At 40.5% G+C, this 23,315-nt stretch overlaps 1 protein-coding gene across 2 annotated transcripts in view; it reads right to left on the bottom strand.

Moving 5' to 3' along the window:
- The window catches only part of nck2b (NCK adaptor protein 2b), a 62,271-nt gene that overhangs the window by 8,909 nt on the left and 30,047 nt on the right, over positions 1-23,315 (bottom strand). For both annotated transcript variants that reach the window (XM_007238011.4, XM_049479419.1), the window contains exon 2: positions 4,630-4,871. In XM_007238011.4, the coding sequence (XP_007238073.3) occupies positions 4,630-4,855 (226 nt within the window). In that variant the 5' untranslated portion in view covers positions 4,856-4,871. The remainder of the gene's footprint in view (positions 1-4,629; positions 4,872-23,315) is intronic.

Here is a 23,315-nt window from a genome sequence, read left to right as displayed (position 1 = left end):
GTGCTCATAAAGCAACATGAAAAAAAAAACGGTCGAAGAAAAAAAAAACGAAGATCCAGCCGTGTGGTGGCAGAGAGGTCAGTATTTTCCATAAAAACTGTTCTCACGATAAACTGCAGCTGAATATGAGTCATCATCAAGAATGTCATCTTCCTGTTCTCCAGCAGCTCCAGAAGATCAGCACCAAAACCAGTTTACAAAACATCAGACCAATCCAGCTCTACAGATCCATGTGCCACATTAGACAAGTATTTAATAATCTGGATTAGGAATGTGCCAAATTGTGTAGTACATATCGTGATGCAGTAAATCATGAAAAATGTGATGAATGTTTTGCTACGTTATTATTATTATTATTATTATTAGTAGTAGTAGTAGTAGTATTACAAATAATAAAATAATCAGTCTCAGTAAGTAACTGTTGTTTAGAAAATATTTATGTATTTTTTTTCAAAATGCATTTGTATGAGAGCTGCAGCAATAAAACTGAAAATAGTTGTTGGCCAAAGGTTGAATTCTGAATACAATTTCAGGTAAACTTTATTCCAGCTTTAAATAAAATACTAAATGTATTTTTGACTTGCTTTTCCAAAAACAAAAGCACAATACATTTACCCCAGTAAAGCTAATGTAGTGCTTGCTTAGATACACAGTAAGAGTTTACTCACATTACTTTAGTACTGCTATTCTAATCATAGATTTTCTTTAGCACTGCAATTTTAGTCATAAACTTACCTCAATGGTGCCACTAAATTCACAGAGAAAGGCAGCGAGTAAATAAATGCTAAGACAGCTCAGTTAACTCTATAATCCTAGCCCTGTACAGCTTGTATCTTTTATCGTAAAAAAATGGCCACTGCCATTTCTTTAAAAAATGCTAAATGTAAATTATTTACTCTTTTTCCTTTTAACTGTCCAAACAACTAATTGTTTTTTTAGCCATTTTCAAATAGATTTTTGAGCAAATCAAGAATTGTGCTGTGTACTGGCTAAATGATACATATCAGAGGTTATACATCGCAATTGCTTGAATCATATTTGAGCAAAACTATCACATAAAAACAATCACATTTATACAATTTGAGTAAAAGAAAACATGACTTTTTATCCAATCAGAACAGTGGTATTTAACTACATTCCTATCTAGTGGGAACCAGTTCTGAATTCTGAAATCTTTACATCTAAACTAATAATAAAAAAAAAGAATAATTTTTAAATAACTTTTAAAATCAACAGTATTGCAAAATATAATATTGTGATACTATAATGTAAATATTTTCTTACTTGCCTGGACAGGATGCAGAGACATGGTTTCTGGTCTCAAAAGCAAACAGGCTATTTAGGATTAACACAGTAAATAACAGTGCTATAAAAGGCTGAACGATCTTTGCGAGGATCTTGCAGCAGGTCCACATTTTACCGCATTTAATGGGGATCAATACAGTGATCGATGGGGAATAGGATGCCACCCCCGGCGAGGCATTATGGGATCCTGTAGAGAGCTGGCAGAGTGAAGAAGAAGAATGTGGGTGCTACTAAAGATGTCTCTGTTCCAGCCATAGCAAAGTCATTTGGGGCTAAATTCTTGGTTTAGAACTCAGCATCACATTATTCTTCCAAAGCACAGAACAAAAAATAGCAGAAGAAGCAGTCTAGAGTTATGCTCACACAGCAGGTAACAAGTTGCCCATTTGTGATCTATATCAGGGACTGATCTGAACAGGTCTTGCTCCTAAACTGAAGCTTATGCTCTAAAAGGGTAGTGCTTCACGTGAAGTTTCAGTTTCATCTTTTCTAGCATCGCAGGAGCTATTATGCAGTTCCATTGTCTTCAGCTTATTATAGATTATGTGTTACAGATCACTGTAAAAATAACACATTATTTAGCAACACCCACTCATTTAGGCAGGGTTCATGATTTATTTTATGGTGCAGCAGCTCCCTCATGTGGCCACATATAGCCATTTTTTTTTTAGAAACACTGAACAGATACATCAGTCCTAATATTTACTATTCCACCACTGAACCCCTCTCCTCAGTCTTTTGTAGTAGGTCTTGATATTTAAGTTAAATTAATTTTTGATTAAATTTTGATGTGACTGATCTCAAAGGCGTTGCCATAAATCAGATGTATATCAGATCTATATACACATCAAAAACAGAAAATATCAGATTCAGTGTGTTTATTTGTTGTTCACACTGCCACACATTTGCATCATGTGACCAAAAAGATCAGACCTTTAGTCGCTGTGTGAACTTCACCTGTGACTATGTGGATACAGGTATTCCTCCATTAATATGTTCAGTCCAAGACTCATTAAACCCTTCATGGTACAGCTACAAACCTCAGATCCACAGATGCTCATCAACAGAGGGTCATGGTTTATTGATCAGCCATCCCAGGTCAAGCAGTTCTCACAAGGAGAAACAGTATTGTATTGGCATCTTCAATGTCAAATGTACAGTAAATGTACGAAATGTCAGAAAATATAAATATTTGGATATTGTGATATTTTGAAAATATTTAATGGTGTAATTCATTCAAGTTTTGTATTTGTATTTTGAACTTGGTATAATAGTGAAACTTAAAATTATTATTTTTTTTTTATAAAAGAACATTTAGATCCATTCATATCCATAAATTCCAATATATATATATATATATATACCAGATGTACTGTAGCAGGTGCCTCAGAAACACATTTTAATTCAATAAACTCATTTTTTTTTAATCCAAAATCCTTATGGATCAGATTTTTTATATGAAAATTTTACAATTTTTTTTTTAACAGCAAATTTCACCATCTCACAAGTTGCATAAGGTTATGTAAGTAAATACTGTATATAATTACTTTAACCATGGAACATTCTGATATAAATATGTATGTCAGCTTCTAAGCTCCACAGAAGCATAGCATTTGATTATTCATTAGCCAGAGACCTTCATACAAACCCACTCAAACAGGATGCAGAATGATGCTATTTTCAATCTGCACACAAACTAAAATCACGGAAAATATGCAGTTAATCCAGAGCTCCGACCTACCTGTCTAGAGATGTTCTCACCTACAGCCAATGACACAGCTGATCGATCAGCCGGCCGATAAGCTGCATGATTAAACAAGCTGAGAAACTCATTCAGCTTCATTACATATTAAATTAAATTAGGCCAAACATACTGCATGCCTTTGATCAAGGTCCCCCCAAGGCTACCATCTATCGCAGCTCGCGGGGATCACAGAATCATTTAAAATTTTGAGTTTCTAATCACCATCAGAAAGCCTGTGAGTGTTTTGAATGAGTTTATTAGTTTATCTTTTTATTACAAAAATGTTTTATTTATTTTAATTTATTATTATTCCTTTTTTATTCTAATGTTTATATTTTCATTCTTATGTTCTTAGTTCTATTATTCATTTTATCATTTCTTATTGTTCTTAACATTTTACTTTACTTTTACTATTATCCTTTTATTTATGTGTACCCACACTAGCATGGTACGCTTGCAGTGTGAGCTCTTTCTGTGCCCAAGCACAGAACAGGATAAGAGCATATAGCAACAGCTGGAAACAACACACAACATCACTGATATATTTAGTCAAATTCATGAATACCATGTCTACAGGGGTTGGACAATGAAACTGAAACACCCGTCATTTTAGTGTGGGAGGTTTAATGGCTAAATTGGAGCAGCCTGGTGGTCAATCTTCATTAATTGCACATTGCACCAGTAAGAGCAGAGTGTGAAGGTTCAATTAGCAGGGTAAGAGCACAGTTTTGCTCAAAATATTGCAATGCACACAACAATATGGTGGACTTATGGTTCAAAATAAGACAAACTGCTGGTGCATGTCTTGCTGGCGCATCTGTGATCAATACAGCAAGTCTTTGTGATGCATCAAGAGCCACGGTATCCAGGGTAATGTCAGCATTCCACCAACAAGGACCAACCACATCCAACAGGATTAACTGTGGACGCAAGAGGAAGCTGTCTGAAAGTGATGTTCGGGTGCTAACCCGGATTGTATCCAAAAAACATAAAACCAGGGCTGCCCAAATCACGTCAGAATTCAATGTGCACCTCAACTCTCCTGTTTCCACCAGAACTGTCCATCAGGACAATAAATTATTGTGGTCTAAAACCAGGTGTTTCAGTTTCATTGTCCAACCTCTGTAGCTTGTAGATACTAAAGATCCATTGAACAGTGTTGTGACAAGCTGAAATAACTGCGCATGCAGTATCTGAAGGTGCGGGGTGCGCTCGTAAATCTGTAAATTTGGCAGCTCATCAGATAAAAATAATAAATTCCTGTGGTATAATGCTGTCGATAAAATAATCGGGCTTAAACCATGTAGCCAACCTAATGTTTTGTAGCCTGGAACACCGCCTGACCCATCGGACAGCTTTACGCAGGGCGTAAGGATGTCTAGGCACGGATTGTTTAAACGCAGTGTGGGTGCAGGCCAGCGGGGGAGTGGGGGCAGTCTTTTTCAAAGCTCAGCTATTTACAAACAACAGGTATTCCTTGTTTGTAAACAAGATGCTGAACAATAATTATTTTACAGGGAAATTTCATGAATCATTAAAGCATGACCTGACAAAAGATCAACCCAGTTTAAAGAGCTTACCCAGAGTGTCCTTAAGGTTCTTCACCAGAGAGCCTTTCTTCAGGCTGTTCTTGCGTTCTACGTAGTTGGAGGGGACGTATCCGGTTCTGTTGGATGCATTCCGGACCCTCCACCACGTTTTGGAATCGTCCAGCAGCCACAGACGCTCATTCTTCCTGATGTCAAGTTCCTGGTCCTGCTGTGCTGTGTAATCCCACTTGGCGATGACAATCACCTCTTCTGACATCTTTCATGGAGTCACTCTGAAACAAGAGCAAGAGCGGTGGTTAACTCTAATATTAGCATATAGCCTTTTGGGCTTTCATCCACAGAAAAAACTCTCCATGTTACAGATTTGTAAAGCTCTGTTCTCAGGGTTGTCAGTCCTTTTTGGTCAGAGTTGTGGAAAGGAAAACCAAGCTTTATGATGTATAATCATAAACAGTAAAAAATAATTCCTCTCCAAAGCATTCAAAACCTCTCCAGAGCACCCCTAATCTAATATAAAGATACACAAGTAAATCTGTCACTATACAACAGTTTGTAATATTTTTGTTTGTTTGTGATAAAATAAATGAATGTAAGTCTATTTCAGAGTAATATTAATATTTGAAATGACAAACACACAAAATCACCCGTATGCGCGCTGTAGGCGCACCTTTGTTCAGCAGAGGGATTTTGCTGACAGCGGTTAGGCATGCCCCACCCCCCAACCCCCCACCAGACTCTGTGTGAAAGCCTTAAAATAGAAATCTCTATTGTGAGGATCATGTCAGAAATAAATCCCCTCTTTCTGCAGTATCTGGTTATATACCAACTCGGCAGTAAAACGAACGTTTACAACAGTTGTTGATCAGACACTGACCCAGGCTCAGTTTATCAGATATTAAATCATTTAAACTTAAATAATTGTACTGAATATTTTAAATACAGGATCTTTACTTCTCAGAGGACATGTAATGTGTGTAACGTGTGTGTGTGTGTATATATATATTTATTTATTTATTTATTTATTTTTTATATATATATATACACTCTTAATGCCCTTAAGAGTAGTGGAAAACCTGGTTTCCTTCACCTGATGGTGTCCAGCTTGTTTTTTTTTTTTAAGGAGACATTAAAATTATAATTGTTCCAGGTTTCTACAATAAATAGTTAATTGAACAAAAAAACCTTTGTTGTGATTTCTTTAACAAACTGTGATACCGTGATACCGCGGTATTTTCTGAGACGGTTATCATACCGTGAAAATCTCATACCGTTGCAACCCTAGTTGAAATAGGTGTCAATCACTTTTGTGACCCTGGAGAAAGGCTATGACCTGATTTGATTGGATTAGATTGATCCAGCGCCCACGTTATTGGTTCAAAAGACGATCACTCAAGAAAAATAGTGGTTTGTGGACCAATAAAAACCACAGAATCAGAAAAGAGGACATCCTTATCTTTGTATTCGCGTACAACTTCACGTGAAAACATTACATTGTGTGGTTGCTAGGAGCTTGAGATTATTACGTTGTGGTTGCGCTGAAACTAAGCGAGTTTGTGAGGAGCAGTGAGCAGGAGAATAAAGGACTTTATGGATATTTTATCTGCGGTTCAGTGCTGTATTGTGGATGCTGTGATAGTAAGTGAATTTTCTATAATATAATCTGATGTTATTTTTCATACTAATAATATTTTATAAGGCTATTTTGTTGGGGAGGCGTGTTCCCCATGTAAATAATGTGAAAAAACAGGCTGTTTTCAGTTGGAGATTTCTGGCAACTGGTTTCATGTAGATGGTTGTAAATTTGCATGCAGGTAGTTAAAGTAGTACTAAAGAATATGAGTTGGTTAGTTGGTCGGTGTGTTTAGAATATTTGATGCGTTTAAGCATTCTAATATACATTGTCAGAACGGCTAGGGGGCACTTGCATCTATGTTTTTACGTCAAATCGATGCATCGTATCGCTCATAGTTTGTATCGAGGCATCGATACAGATCGATGTATTGTTACAGCACTACTACTTATCTACTTATTGGCTTGCTAAAACCCAGATATGTGTGGACGGGACCTAAAGTGAAAGAGAAGAACCAGAGAACCTGCATAGATTGTTCAGCTGTTAAGTTCAATACAAAACATCTGTCTTGTGGAAGACAGATGTTGCTCAGCATCTGGAACTGCCAGTAGCTCAGCTAATAACTGGTCAATGGGTGAAATCTAAGCTACACAGCATCCAGGCTGGAGATAATCTGTTTGTGACGGAGAAACAACAGATCCCACATACGTCCACAGTCACATATCACAGTGCGCTTAGGCCAGAACTCCACACCAAGACCATGCAGCTTCGCTCGCCCACCACCACCATTCGTCTCTACTGGTTTTCCACTTATCTTAAATACTGTCAATTATTCAACAGCCATGGTGTTTATACAGACACTGAATAAGAGATAGAGAGCATGAGAAAGAGTTCAAGAACAAGAGAGAACTATAAAGAACGCAAAAATATGAGAGAGAGAGGGCGTGCATGTGCAAGAAAACATAAAAGTGAGAGATACGATGTCTAATAGAGTAAACAGTGAGTGACAATACAGTGTTTAAAAACTCCAGCAGCATGCAGAGAAACCTTAATTATAGAGCTACAGAGTGTCCTATATGATCAGGGTGTAGCCCTAGATCAGGGGTGTCCAAACTTTTTTTGTTGGGGGCCAGAAGGAGAAATATATTTGAAGTCACGGGCCGCACTCTGTAATAAAACAAATAATAAAATATATAACACTTTAAATAATACAGTTTCCTGATTATTTCATTTACCATTTTACTTGACTAACTGTCTTTATCTTTGAGAGTGTTGTGTAAACTAAGATTTTTTTAAATTGATGTTTAATTTCATGATGTCTCTTAATATAAAACTCCTTAATTATGGCAACTTGTAGACTTTTTGGCTCGTTTTTCTGCACTAGAAATGCGCACCCTCTCCGCTTTTAGACTCTTTCGCCCCGTTTTTCTGCGCTAGAAATGCTCACTCTCTGCGCTTTTAGACTCTTTGGCCCGTTTTTCTGCGCTAGAAATGCTCACTCTCTGCGCTTTTAGACTCTTTGGCCCGTTTTACTGCGCTAGAAATGCGCACTCTCTCTGCTTTTAGACTCTTTTGCCCGTTTTTCTGCGCTAGAAATGCGCAATCTCTCCGCTTTTAGACTCTTTGGCCCGTTTTTCTGCGCTAGAAATGCGCACCCTCTCCGACTCTTTGGCCCGTTTCTGACACCTAGCGTTCAAACTTTGAATCTCACATTATAAAAACCTGCTTAACACCGGGCCAACTTTCATTCTATTTCTAAAATACCTCTCGGGCCGCTCCAAAAAAGGAAACGGGCCGTAAATGGCCCGCGGGCCGTAGTTTGGACACCCCTGCCCTAGATACAGCAGGACAGGAATAATTATAAAAATTGAAAAATGGAAATAAAAGCCAGGCCTGGGGAGCTCAGAGCAGAGGGTCTAGTGTAACAGAAATGAACTGAACACTCTGGATTGAGCTGGTTGGTGGAGAAAGAGACCGAAGCATGATGGTGCTCTGACGGCTCATTTCCTGCTCCAGGGACCTTCACCCCAGTCACTGCCCAATTGCACTGACAGGAACAGTAGACACAGCTCTTACACCAATCTCATGGCAATGCACTGGCTACAGTGGCCACCGCTGGCTCCCTCAGGGGAATACGTCATGCCAGTCATGATACTGCACACAAACACTGCCCACTTTACAGCTCCATTCTTTTTCCTCCTCACAGCCAATAGCGTTAACAGTGCCAGCACAACAGAACAGGGTTACAAGAAAATGTTAATATCCTATTATTAATATCCAATAATTTTAATTTATTTAGTTTGGCTGTAAAGATTGGTAACGGACAACCAGCGAAGCCATTTGGAGAAGAGAAGTCTGCCCCATCACACACACAAGTCCCACACACACAGAACAGACTCCTTTCTGTCACAGTTGCTGTAGCATGACAAGCTTGTAAAGCAGAAAATGATCATTAAAATATTGGACTACATGATAGAGATTATAATTTCGCAGTGAGTAATTTGTTGCAAGCTTTTTTAATAATAATTCTGCAATACTTTGGGTGTGTTTTACAGTCTAGGTCTAACATTATTGTTTGAGTGCTATAAAACTCTACATATCTAATTTATGAAAATAAAAAAATGCCTATATTTCTGCTGGGAGAATTTTCTAAATCACACTCCTCTAATTTATCTTGCTAGCTTTATTTATAAATATACACTAATATTGTGATAAACATCGCCGAAAAATACAAAATACAATGCGAGGTCAAATTTTTCCAATATCGTGCAGCCCTAGTGCACATTAATGCCCATTAGGGAAATGTGCAGTGTATGCCTCTTGTTATAACTGTTTATTGTTGCAGGTAAAAAGAAATTGCTTCTGCATTACGTGCACATAGTCTACAGTCACTCAATGTCAGTGTTAAAAAAAAAAAAACAGTCACACAGTGTTTAAAAGCTCCAGCAGCACTGCTGTATATGATCCACTAATACCAGCACAACACAAACACCCACCACCATGTCGTTATCGCAAACTATGCAGAGAAACAGAAGGACTACAGTCAAATTATAGAATTAATTATAAAACTACAAGCTGTTCAGAATGTTCTGACTGGACTGGGTATAAATCAGTGTTGTAGGGCCATTATCTATAATCAGTTTTGTCCACCGGTTTGCCGATAAGGGCATGCAGTAATTTGGAACTGATCTGCAGGGTCAGACAGTAGGCAGTGCTAAATGAGAAAAAAAAAAGAAAAAAAAACCATCCTGTTGACAGCAGATAACTACCGCTCCATTCCCATAACATGCCATTATGTGATGATCAGGTTGTCCAATCATAACTCCTGGCTGCGCTCCAATACTGCTCTGTTACGCAACACACACTCCGCATTCAGACAGGCATGCACATCTGTTGAGCTGCAACAATCGCTGATCACTGACGACCATCGTTTCTGAACACACAGCAGTGCATACAATGCAGGATGGCGAATTAGAAAGAAATGAAAGAATAAAAGACAGAAAAAAATTAAAATGGGCAATAAATGCTGGCAGACACAGGTGGCTGTACAACTGTACAAATATTCATGTTCTACTTTCAAAATGTTTCTCTCCTCCATCCTCCATAATGTACAAATGTTAGGCTCTACAACATTGAGCACCAATATATCTTTAGTGTTCACTCAGTTTCTTCAGTGAACTGAAAAAAGCGTAATAGTCGATTCCAGTATGTCAAAAACAATGTAGACAAACCAGGGGGACAACGATCCCAAGCATACCTCCAATTCTACCATGGCTTGGTTGCAGAAGAAGGGCTGGAGGATTCTGGAGTGGCCATCATAATCGCCCGACGTAAATCCCATAGAAAATCTCTGGTGGGACTTAAAGAAGTTGCAGTTGCAACACGCAAGTCCAAGAATGTCAAAGAACTGGAGGCCTTTGCCCATGAAGAATGGGCTAAGATGCCTGTTGACCACTGCAAGACTTGTGTCAAGCTCGTGTCAATGTTTCATGTCTGAAGGACGTTATTACTGCCAAAGAGAATTGTACTAAGTACTAATGTTGTATGTGACTAAGCAGTTGAATCACAAAAAGGATGTGTGTGTGGAAAAGGTCCAGACTTTCAGGTATAAAAATGCTGTCAAATAAACAGTGCCACCCTTCATCCTAAGTGTGATCAGCTGTACTGTAGAAGAGCTTTGTTGGAGGTAATAGTGAAACTCCAGTGCTGCTTAGTCTCAACTGAGTGTATTTGTGTGTTAAGCATAAAAAGAAAATTAGCCATGCTCTATTTGCTACAACCCAGCCCACAACTGCACTCTGGTAGGTGTGTGGGTGTGCTCTAACCTTTAGGACAATGGTTTTCTCTCTAGGAATGGTTAAAATGTGTCCAAGTTAATACAGATAGTGCAAGGGCAATGACGGGACAACACAACGGGGTCATTTAACCACTGGAAACTTCTGTTCACTACAGTTTACACAGAGAAGCATTAGTGGCCAAGAGAATTAAAATTAAAATTATAAAAACTTCATGAAAACACAAGACTCGACCACTCCAATGCCATTTATTTCATGTTTAGCTTCTTTTTTATATAGAGTTAAGGTGGCTTTCTCATAGTGCTAACTCCAATTTTGTAAATTAAAGGACAAATTACGTTTTTTAAGGGTCTCAAATGTTAAACTTTCAGACAGCTTTGCTGATTTTAAGTGGCAAATTACAGTTCATTTGAGAATCAATTCGATTTTCTGATGAAAGAAAATGCTTCTCTGCCAAATGCGGTTGGTACACTGATTGTAGAGCACCCGCAAAGTTTGAAAATCTAGTTACCCAATTACTTTCCAGCTGTAGATGTACATTTCAGGCTGCAAGTCTGAGAGCTTGTAAGCAGGCCAGCCTTATTGACTAATCTTCTGTCAGTGCTTTAGGACTTATAACAGTGTATCTCTGTGAAAGTAGATTTGCTAATGTTAATGCTAACGTTAATGTGGTAGAACTCAAGACCAGGGGTGCAACTTCTTTTAGATTCGGGGCTACTGAAATTCAAAGCGGACAGTGTCCTGTCTCCTCACTAATAATACAGCTGAGCTGAGCGAAACGATTCGGGGCTACTGAAAGCCCAGGCCAGGTGATGCCCCTGTGTATTATCATACATGAACAAACAGCTCTTACAGCATCGATTCGGCATCGATTTGGCACCCCCTCTAGTGAAGCGCCCCTATGCGTCGCATACGCTGCATACCCCCTTTTTGCGCCACTGCTCGACACCCAGCACTTGGTAGCTAACATCAGCGAACTCATTAGAAAATATGCTGAACATTGTTAATTAGTTTTGATGTTGGATTATCCAGTCAAGTTGATGGTTGCGCTGTATTTGGTTTTAAATAAATAAATCATGCAAATAAAATATTCCTGGGGGCTGTGGTATGTTTTACGAGGGGTTAAGTAGACTAAGATTTGTTAAAGGTTGGAAACCCCGGCTTTAAATAATATTTATTTATAAAATATGATTTTGATCAATTGCTTCATAAAACCATTCATTTCGGCCCATCTTGTGGTCTACCACACAAGAGATTCTCAAGTAAGTATCCTTCTCCTTTTCAGTAGAAAGGCAATGCTCAGTGCGGGAGCCTGGATGTGACCAACAGCAGCTTCCTGTTTGGAGCAGGAGAGAGCTCACCCATTGGCTATTCACAATGTTCACCTGAGACAAAACTAAAAGATGATCATTTTAAAACTCTTTTTTTTTTTTTTTTTTTGTCCCCTAAAATGTCAAGAAGAGAAAAATACTCTCTTCTGACCATGAGAAAACTGACTGTGACTGTTAAATGTTTTTGTTTGTTTTTGGTGTTTAGTGTGCATAAGGAATAGTACTAGGATGAAGAAGGACGAATATCATTTAAATGTTCAGTATTTTCACCCCAACCCCCCCTCTTCCTTTCCATCCCTCCCTTGGGATCACACAGGCCACGTCTCTGACTTCCTGTATCACATCCATCTCTCTTTCTCTCTCTCCTTCTCTTTCTCACTCCCTCGTTCCTGCCCGCTTCTTCTCCTCTTCCCCTCCGGGTCAAGCCTTTCCCAGCAACTGGGTCACAAGAGGCTCCAGTCACATGGCTCCGCTGGGCCAACAGAGTGCTGAAAACTGACACTGCTAGTATACACACACACAATCCCACGCACCACGCACCACACACACACACACACACACACACACACACACTCCCACGCACTACACACACACACACAATTCAAAACCCCATACAGATGTGGCATATAAACAGATTGTCTCTTTAGACTGTTCTTCAAATGCTCAGGACCCCACAGGGCCACCACAGAGCAGCCATTATTTGGGTGGTGGGTTATTCTCAGTATGGCACTGGTTCTGAGTTTTGATAGAGCAAGGTCTAGAAGATACATGAAAAGTCATGCCTGTTTTCGATGTCATGAATTGCAGTGGGTGCGCACAGTGAGATAAAAACAACCATGACGGTGCCCTGGTGAACACAAGCAGAGCGCATGCACAGAAACCTGGTGAGCATGTTTGCATTGATCTTTCAAATTGTGAGCGCAGCACAGCCGCTGTGCTAAAATCTCAGCCACTGTCTCACTGTTTCTGAGATATTATAATACAGTAAAAAAAAGCTCTAGTCTGCCTGACCTAAACAACATTCTCAAAAATACAGGGAACTAGCAGCATTAAAAAATAATTATATATTATAATTCATTATTAAAGTGATTGACACACCACTAATATGCTTACATTTTATTTTGTCAATGTAATCTGATATATTTAAAAAATAACTCTTAAAACTAAAATGCATAAAGCAATCTGCATAAGAATAGAATTGTAATTTAAGCACTGTAGTTTAAGCAATGATTTTTGTTATTAATAAAGCGCCACAAACATGCTCACTTTTTCTTCCAACAAGATCTGTTAAATAAAGATCTGTTAAATAAATACGTTGTGGGAGAATAATTGTCATTTTTTTGTATTTTTGTTTACAATTTAGAAAAATGTATCGAAAAGTATTGATTGGTATGGTACTATGGTACTAATATGCAAAGTACCTTATAGAAAATTTTTAAACAGTACCTAGCCCTAGTTCCATTACATATTATATATTATTTTAGGTTCTCTTTTCAACAAAGTATTAAAACTTTAGTCTATATTGTAAACAATAGTAGCTTATACACACTGATTTTGTACAAAATAATTGAATACAATGTAATGTATAAAAATAAATGTCATGTAAAAGTAATGTAATGTAAGGAAAAACATAATACTAGAGTGCAGATTATTTACTGCTGCATATAAGAATATATTATTGTATTTTATCTATTGTATTGTCTCCTACTGTATTTTCATAGTACCCAATTCTATGAAGAAAAAAACAAAGAAACAAAAACCTATACACTTTCAATCTGCTGTATCTGTATCTTCTATAACAGAATAAAGGGCAAGCATTCACTAGCCTGTAAATTCAGCTTTCAACATAACACATGACTCAACCCCTAAAGGCAAACAGCCATCCACCACTGCCTCAGAAACTGCCCCATCTCTTTTCCATGGTCCAAAAGGTCAACCCTTGAGCCCCTCAGAGGTAAAGTAAATGATTTTATACAGAAAATAAAGCAAAATAAAATAGTCCCACTGTGACACAATAGACACCCTCAATAGATAACCTTAACCAGATGAGTAATGACCCAATAAAATCAGCGTAGTAAATCCGGCGGGTAATGTTGTCACCTCTGTTAGCCATTTAGCTAATCTGCTGTGAGAAATGTGGAAATCCGTCTTGATTGCAGCATTAATGAGACGCTAGGCTAAGCGTTAGCAGTCTTGCTGGCAGGTGATGTAGTAATAGCGAGGCGGTGAGGCAGGAAATGTTTTTCTCCCTGCTGAGACCAGAGTTTGCCAGCTCGCTGAATTTCACACTACATTTCATTCGCTTTCAAATCCTCAAGTGCCATCTGTACTCAGAACCAACGGCCAACACCTTGGCTGTTGTTGCTCGGTGTGCGTGTGTGTTTGTTTCTATTCAGAAACAGCAAGTGTACATGACAGAGTGCAGGACAACAGCATTAAAATAAATTATAAAAAAAGACCACTGAACCAGAGCTGCAGCAATAAAACTGATTACAATTGTTATGTACACCCCCAATTCCAAAAAAGTTGTAAAAAAAACTAATATAATTTGATTAGCAAATCTCAAATACCCATATTTTATTCACTATAAAACATAGAACATCTGTCAGATGCTGAAAGTAAAACATTTTACTATTCCATGAAATACTTTAACTTACTTAGAACTTGATGTAGAAAGATTAACTTAAATCATACCACAGACGTTAGTACGGACTACATACATTTTTGTGTTAATTGTCATGTTACACTGTTTTACTGTGTTGCCTTTGGTAGTTTGTCCTTTCTATCTCCCTGTACCCCTTCTTAGTAGCTCCTCCCCTCTTCTTATTAGCACCTCCCTTCTTCTTCAGTTTAATTGATTCTCCATTTTGAGTCTGTTCAGCTCTCTGCAAATCATCATCTTTTTTCACCTGCTGTACGAAGTATTTACAAGATTTTTGTGGATTAAAGCATCTAGAATCTTACCTACGCTTCTTCAGTTGAGTTGAACACTGTCTGGCAGATTTCTTGATGTGAGTACTGGTGTGAACTCAAACTTCAGGGACAGTTTCATAGCCTCACACTTACAGTCAAGTTATTGAGTCAGAATAGTGAAAAAAGATGCATAAAGACTGCAAGATACAGCTGTAAAGACAGTTCAGCAGCTTCAGAGATTAACTGCAGTGTCTGAGGGAATCTACTGTGTGTTTATTAGAAGCTACAGCTCAGACTCTCTCACCATAGAAGCTTCTGGCAAGCCAGCCACCTCACTTCAGCATTCACCTATCCTGTCTGTTGTTGCATCATGGCTGAAGGGTACTCCGAACCACAAGCTAGCATGGATGCCAGTCTGCAGCCCTGTGAGAAGGACAAACGCTCTGCTAAGCCTACTTGGAAGGTTAGAGAGAATCTTGAAAGTTTAAAGCATGAACTTTCCTCTGAACTCCTAAAAACATGGCAAAAATTGCAGTCATATGTCTGCCATTGGTCTGCTTGCACACAGTGTGTCACCACTAGAGGGAGCTCTGGATCAGCTTTGTGCTTTGTATGGACATTATCAAACTAAAAGTGAACAGTATGAAGATACTCTGAAAAGACTTAACACAGAGGACTCTTTAGAGGAATTGCAAAGCTTCCAACATCTAAATTCAGAACGAGAGCGCTTAGTACATGAAACTAAGTCAAAGACAGAGGCAAAAATTGCACAACTTCAGGAAACTTCATCTCATATGTCAGAGTCTACCAGACGTTCAAAACGCACATCTAAGTCACGATCCTCTAAATCTTCTACACTTAGTGAGCAACTTATAAAAGTGCGTGCAGAAGCAGAAGTTACCAAAATACAGGCGGCCTTTGCACAAAAGAAAGTGGAAATGGAAGCAAATGCAGCAGCTGCAGCCGCAGCTGAAGCAGCACGTGCTGCACAACAGAAAGCAGAGGTTGAAGCTCTAGAGAAGCAATGTGAGCATGCTTCGGCCATGGCAAGGTTAAAGGTATTGGAACAAGCTATTAGCGGGAGTGAAAGAGACGCCCTCAGTTTGAGTGAAATGGATACAGAGGATCCACTCAAGCGCACCAGAGACTACGTCCTAAGCCAAAACTGTGAATCTCGGTCTGCTACTAATGTTCCTAACAGCAAGGACATTTCTCCAGAGCATCAGGGCACAGATTCTTCAGCAGCACCCTGCATCCAAGGTCAGTACAATGCCCTGCCTGCCCATCATCAAGATGTCTCATCCAGCATTGTTCCTCAAGGCCCTGCACCTCAGCAAGTTCAACACACAGATACCCACGTGCAAGCAACCATGCTAACAAACCTTCAGACTTCCAACCACACAGCTCCAAGCCCAGATATGGCTAGAACTATGGACTTTAAGTCTGCTCCTAGGTTGAATGCCTGTGCAGCCCCTTTTCAACCAATGTATGTTAGCCAGAACCCCACAAACAACGTGATCAGCACTACTCAGCAAGCTATTCCCTTTATAAAATCAGAGAGAACAGACATGTCAGAGTTTGCAAGATTCATGATTCGTCGTGAGCTTACTAAGACTGGACTAACAAGATATGATGACCAACCTGAGAACTACAGAGGCTGGAAATGTGCCTTCAGATCCACAACTAGTGACCTCGGCATTACTGCAACTGAAGAACTAGACTTGCTGATCCGGTGGCTTGGCCCACAGTCTTCAGAATGGGCAAAAAGACTTAGATCTGTCCACATCAACAATCCAGCAGCAGGCCTCACAGCTGCTTGGGATAGACTGGAGAAAACATATGGCAGTCCTGAAGCTATAGAGAATGCTCTGTTCAAACGGTTGCAAGGTTTTCCGAAAATATCAGCTAAAGACAATCAGAAATTCCAAGAACTCAGTGATCTGCTCTTGGAGCTCCAGCTGGCGAAATCCGACACTCACCTACCTGGCCTCAGTTACCTGGACACTTCTCGGGGGATTAACCCAATAGTTTCCAAGCTGCCATACAATATTCAGGAAAAGTGGACTACAGTTGGATCAAAATACAAAAGAGAGAATCAAGTCTCTTTTCCTCCATTTTCTTACTTCTGTGAGTTTATCAGGAACATTGCAGAATCCAAGAATGACCCAAGCTTCTCCTATGGTGAACACAGCAGTCCTGGTTTGCTCTCTACTAAGTATGACAGCCCACAGTCTAACTACAGAGACCGCAGAGGTCCAGTGTCAGTAAAAAAGACTGGCATTCATCCTCCACCTATGTCAGTTCCAGGAGAAAGCAGCTGCAAGAACAACCAAGGTGAAAAAATTGAAAACCCTAATCGCATGTGTCCTATTCACAAGAAGCCACATCCTCTCAAGAAGTGCATCGGCTTCAGGAAGAAACCCCTCCAAGAACGCAAGGAACTTCTGAAGAGATTTGGGGTGTGTTTCAAATGTTGCGCTTCTACAGAACATGTCGCTAAAGACTGTAAAATCACTACTAAGTGCATAGAGTGTGACAGTGAGGACCACATACAAGCTCTTCATCCATCCCAACCTAGTGCTATGCCACCTAAGGGTTCCTCTTCCCCAACAAGGCAAGGCGGGGAGAACACAGATCAAAGCACAAATACTACTGCAGTATCTTCTTCATGTACAGAAGTCTGCGGAGAAGACCTTTGTGACAAGTCCTGTGCAAGAATTTGCCTAGTCAATGTATACCCCAAGGGTCAGCCAGAAAAGACTGTGAAGGTATACACCATCTTGGACGACCAGAGCAACCGATCACTTGCAAGGTCAGAACTCTTTGATCTGTTTAACCTAAATGGGGATGCCTATCCATATACCTTGGGCACATGTAGTGGCATATCAGAGGTTTCTGGAAGAAGAGCTAGTGGACTCATAGTCGCTTCTCTCAAGGGCAATCTGGAGATACCTTTGCCCACACTTGTTGAGTGCAACCAGATACCATCCAACAGAGACGAGATACCCACACCAGAAGCAGCCTTCCATCACCCTCATCTAAGGGCTATAGCCAATGAAATACCAGCCCTTGACAAAAACGCAAAGATTCTTCTTCTGCTGGGTAGAGACATTCTCAGAGTACACAAGATACGCCAGCAAATTAATGGACCGCATGACGCACCATTTGCGCAGTGCCTTGATTTGGGATGGGTTATCATAGGCAACGTCTGTATAGACAGGATGAAAAGGCCTACCAAAGTTTCATCATTTAAGTCACATCTTGCCAAATGGTCGCAGCACTTATTTTCAGCCATGTCCACATCACTACAGAGTGAAAGAGAAGCTAAGCAACAGTAAGTGGCTGCCTAACCACCAAGATAACGCAAACACTTTCCTGCCCAGTGATGACACTCTTGGATTAACAGTGTTTAATACAACCAGTGATGACAACAAGCTGGCACCTGCAAGAGAAGATAAAGAGTTTCTCAAACTCATGGACAAGGAATTCATTCAAGATGATTCCAACAGCTGGGTAGCGCCTTTACCCTTCCGCTCACCGAAAACAAAACTACCAAACAATCTGCAGCAAGCAACTGGTAGATTTTCCTCTCTAACATGTACTCTGAAGAGGAAACCGGAGATGGAGAAGCACTTCGTAGGTTTCATGCAGAAGATATTTGAAAGAGATCATGCAGAACCTGCACCACCACTAAAGGAAGGAGAAGAGTGCTGGTACCTTCCATCATTTGGCGTGTATCACCCTCGCAAACCTGACCAAATCAGGGTTGTGTTCGATTCTATCGCTCAGTACGAAGGAGTATCTCTCAACAACCTGCTCCTCACTGGTCCTAACCTAAACAACAGCCTCATAGGAGTCTTAATTCGCTTCAGACAAGAACCTGTTGCAGTGATAGCCGACATCGAGCAAATGTTCCATTGCTTCATCGTTAGGGAAGATGACAGAAACTATCTCAGGTTTCTATGGCACAAGGACAACGATGTCAACAACCAGGTCATAGATTACCGGATGAAGGTGCATGTCTTTGGCAATAGCCCGTCTCCCGCTGTAGCGATCTATGGGCTGAGAAGGACAGCTCATGAAGGAGAGATGGAGTATGGGTCTGATGCTTGTCAATTTGTTGAGAGGCATTTCTACGTAGATGATGCGCTTAAGTCATTACCTACAAGTGAAGAGGTGATTGATCTCCTAACCAGAACAAAAGAAATGTTGTCTGTAGCAAACCTCAGACTTCACAAGATCATCTCCAATAGTCAGGAGGTAATGAAAGCCTTTCCATCTGATGATCATGCTGTGAACTTGAAGAATCTTGATCTCAGTTCTGATGTTCCTCCTATGCAACGCAGCCTAGGATTGCTGTGGAACATCAAAGAAGACACATTTACATTTCAGGTGTCAGGCTGTGACAAACCCTTTACCAAGCGAGGAGTTTTATCTGTTGTCAACAGCATTTATGATCCTCTTGGTTTCATCGCCCCCATTACCATTCAAGGCAAGCTACTGCTAAGACAGCTTACCACTGAGAACATGGATTGGGACACCCCACTGCCTGCTGAGAAGGAACAAAGGGGGGAAAAATGGAGAAGGTCTCTGGAAGTATTAGAGCAACTCCAGGTTCCACGTTGTTACATCCCCAGCTCCCTTTCAGCTGCTGTCAGGAAAGAAATACACATCTTCTCTGATGCTTCAGTGGAAGCTATAGCTGCAGTGGCCTACCTGAAGATATTGGGAGCCAACAATAAGCAACACTGTGGATTTATTCTGGGTAAGGCCAAACTAACCCCAAAACCTGCACACTCCGTTCCTAGGCTTGAACTTTGTGCAGCTGTGCTAGCAGTCGAAATTGCAGAAGTACTAAGGGATGAAATGGACATTGCCATTGATTCATTTACATTCTACACTGATAGCAGAGTTGTGCTTGGTTATATTTATAACCAGACAAAACAATTCTATGTGTACGTCAGCAACCGTGTAGAATGTATACGAAGCTTCTCTACTCCTAATCAGTGGAATTACATCTCTAGTGAACATAACCCAGCAGACTGTGGTACAAGGCCTGCACCAACGGCACACCTTCTAGACCACATGTGGTTGTCACCTCCAGCGTTCCTGTATGAAGATCCCACCTTGACTTCTACTGATGCTGTCTATGATCTAGTGGATCCCGAGTCTGACAAGGAAATCAGACAGAAGACTTCCACACTCTACACCTCTGCAACCTCAAAGGCAAAGCTGAAGTCCGATAGCTTTGAGCGTTTTTCCTCTTGGTCTTCTGTTGTACGAGCAGTTGCCCGACTTTTCCACATCGCGCAGTGCTTTGCAAAGGACAAATCGACAGCGTGTCAAGGCTGGCATATGTGTAAGGAACACCCTACAGCTGCGGATATTGAACATGCTGAGCGACTTATCATCCGTTGCATCCAAGAAGAGGTGTATCTACAGGAGTTAGACAGCATCTCAAAGGACACCAATCTGTCCAAGAACAGTGCACTTTACAAACTAAACCCAGTAATCGGTCAGGACAAATTACTGAGAGTGGGTGGCCGCATACAGAAATCTGACTTGTGCAACAAGGAGCAGAACCCTGTCATCATTCCAGGTAGACATCATATTGCTACTCTGCTGATCCGACATCATCACGAGAAAGTACAGCACCAAGGCAGACAGTTTACTGAAGGTGCTATCAGGTCAGCTGGTTTATGGATCATTGGAATGAAGAGATGCATATCCTCTGTGCTCCATAAATGTGTCAAGTGTCACAAGTTAAGAGGAAGACACCAACAGCAGCAAATGGCAAACCTTCCTTCAGACCGTCTAAGTACTGATCCACCTTTTACTTATGTTGGGGTGGATGTCTTTGGCCCGTGGTCAGTTGTTACTCGTAAAACCCGTGGTGGAGCTGCAAACAGCAAACGTTGGGCTGTGCTGTTCACCTGTCTCAGCATCAGGGCAGTACACATTGAAGTTATTGAATCTATGGATTCATCATGCTTTATCAACGCCCTCCGACGATTCTTCTCCATTCGTGGACCTGCCAAGCAATTGAGGTCCGACTGCGGCACCAACTTCATCGGAGCCTGCAGGGAACTGCAACTTGACAAGTTCTTGTCCAACAATGGATGCACTTGGGTGTTTAACCCTCCACATTCATCCCACATGGGAGGTTCCTGGGAAGGCATGATTGGGATTGCACGCAGAATCCTGGACTCTATGTTGATGGACCACAAGTCACCAATGCTCACCCATGAGACATTGGTCACCTTTCTTACTGAAGTGTCTGCTATAATTAATGCAAGGCCAATTGTCCCAGTATCTTCCGACCCTGATTCTCCAGTCATCCTAACCCCAGCAACTCTCCTTACCCAAAAAATCGGAACTGCTGCTACCCCTCCAGGTACCTTTGACCACAGTACCATATACAGACACCAATGGAAACAGGTTCAACATCTGTCCAATGTGTTCTGGCACCGCTGGAAGACAGAATACCTCCACATGCTTCAGAGTCGTCACAAATGGCAGACTCCAAAACCTAATCTCCAGGTTGGGGACCTCGTCTTTCTAAAGGATAAAGAAGCCCATCGGAATTAATGGCCTATGGGTCTCATCACTTCAGTTGTCCCTAGTGATGATGGGAAGATTCGGAAAGTGCAGGTCAAAGTGACCAAAGGAGGCTCAACGCGAGTTTTCTTCCGTCCAATCAACGAGCTGGTGCTTCTTCTTCAAAGAGAAGAAGCCACATGACGTAAGACATGGACACCCTTCTCAGCTCATGGTGGGGAGCTTACCTCCGTAAACTACAACCATGTCATTGGTGGATTGGAGAACGAGATGGCATGTCACCGCTTCCCCAATACAAAGATGGGTTGATTGTAACTTAACTATAGTTTACCAGTTCAAGTTGTGGACTATAACCTCTAGACTTTCAGTCAAGTTTTGACTTAGTTGTTAACATTGTTGTTTATTGTGCATGTTTATTTTCTTGTTTTCCAAGTTGTAGAACATTGCAATTTAATATTTGATGATTGTTGTGAAATCTAAAGATTTCAGATGGGGAGTGTCATGTTACACTGTTTTACTGTGTTGCCTTTGGTAGTTTGTCCTTTCTATCTCCCTGTACCCCTTCTTAGTAGCTCCTCCCCTCTTCTTATTAGCACCTCCCTTCTTCTTCAGTTTAATTGATTCTCCATTTTGAGTCTGTTCAGCTCTCTGCAAATCATCATCTTTTTTCACCTGCTGTACGAAGTATTTACAAGATTTTTGTGGATTAAAGCATCTAGAATCTTACCTACGCTTCTTCAGTTGAGTTGAACACTGTCTGGCAGATTTCTTGATGTGAGTACTGGTGTGAACTCAAACTTCAGGGACAGTTTCATAGCCTCACACTTACAGTCAAGTTATTGAGTCAGAATATTAATACTGTTATCACAAAACGGACAATAAAAATCTATCCCAACAATAACTCTTATATCACGAAAGAGGTGAAAGACTGCATTAATAAGAAAAAGAAGGCATTCATGACTAATGACCACTTATAGTTAAAGATTGTGCAAAAGGAACTAAATCAGAGACTTAAGGATGCAAGGGAACATCATCTGGAGAGTATGGAAAAAAACCTCCAGACTATGAATTCCAAGAAACTCTGGGACTTTATAAGAACAGCTACTTACTCTTACTCTCCTAACACCTCTAACTAACTACCTTCTACTACCAGATCAGGAGAATCTCTCACGATCTTTAATAAACTCCTGAAGACAGAGCTCTTCAAAGAGCACTTACTCTCCTAACACCTCTAACTAACTACCTTCTACTACCAGATCAGCAGAATCTCTCGCTATCTTTAATAAACTCCTGAAGACAGAGCTCTTCAAAGAGCACTTACTCTCTTAACACCTCTAACACACTAACTCCTTCTAACCTCATTCCTTCTTCCCCTCCTTCACTTCTCTATCCCTTTATTTCCCTTCGACCTCCTTTAAGCCCTATCTAAAAAATGTTTTATCTTAACTTCTATTACTTTTGTACTTGACTATTGTAAGTGGCTTTGGATAAAAGCGTCTGCCAAATGTAATGTAATGTAATGCTATTGGGGATGCCAATAGGCTAGAGATTCATTTTAAGTCCGTCAATAAGATACTTGGCGAATTAATGCTAATAAGGCTACTGGCCCAGATGGCATCTCTGCTTTTCTATTTAGAACATGTGCAGATGAACTCACACCTGTTTGGGGGCCTATATTTCAGTGGTCCATGCATGCGCACACTGTACCAGCACTATGAAAAAAGTCAATATTAAAACCTTGTCCAAAGAAATCTTGCCCCAGGAGTAGAGCTTGGCGATTAATCGATTTTATTGATTAATTCGGATTAACATTTAAGGATGATGTGTTTTTATGAAAATTGATTTTGAGTTTTAACTTTTACCACAGACGCTCCCCTGTAGGCTCCTGTACTTCAGAGTGAGCTTAGCCACTCCCCTCCCTCCCGCGCGCACCCCCCGCCCCTCTCTCTCAAACGCACCCCCCACACACACACACACAACATGGTGGCAGGTCTTGTGCCCCAAACGGAGCAACTAGATCCGTGAGTTGGTTCGGTTTTGCGGGGTCGG

Source organism: Astyanax mexicanus, chromosome 5, assembly GCF_023375975.1.
Source record: "Astyanax mexicanus isolate ESR-SI-001 chromosome 5, AstMex3_surface, whole genome shotgun sequence".
Taxonomy (NCBI): Eukaryota; Metazoa; Chordata; class Actinopteri; order Characiformes; family Acestrorhamphidae; genus Astyanax; species Astyanax mexicanus.
Note: the sequence above shows the minus strand (reverse complement) of the source record. Positions and strands in the feature narration are given on the sequence as shown.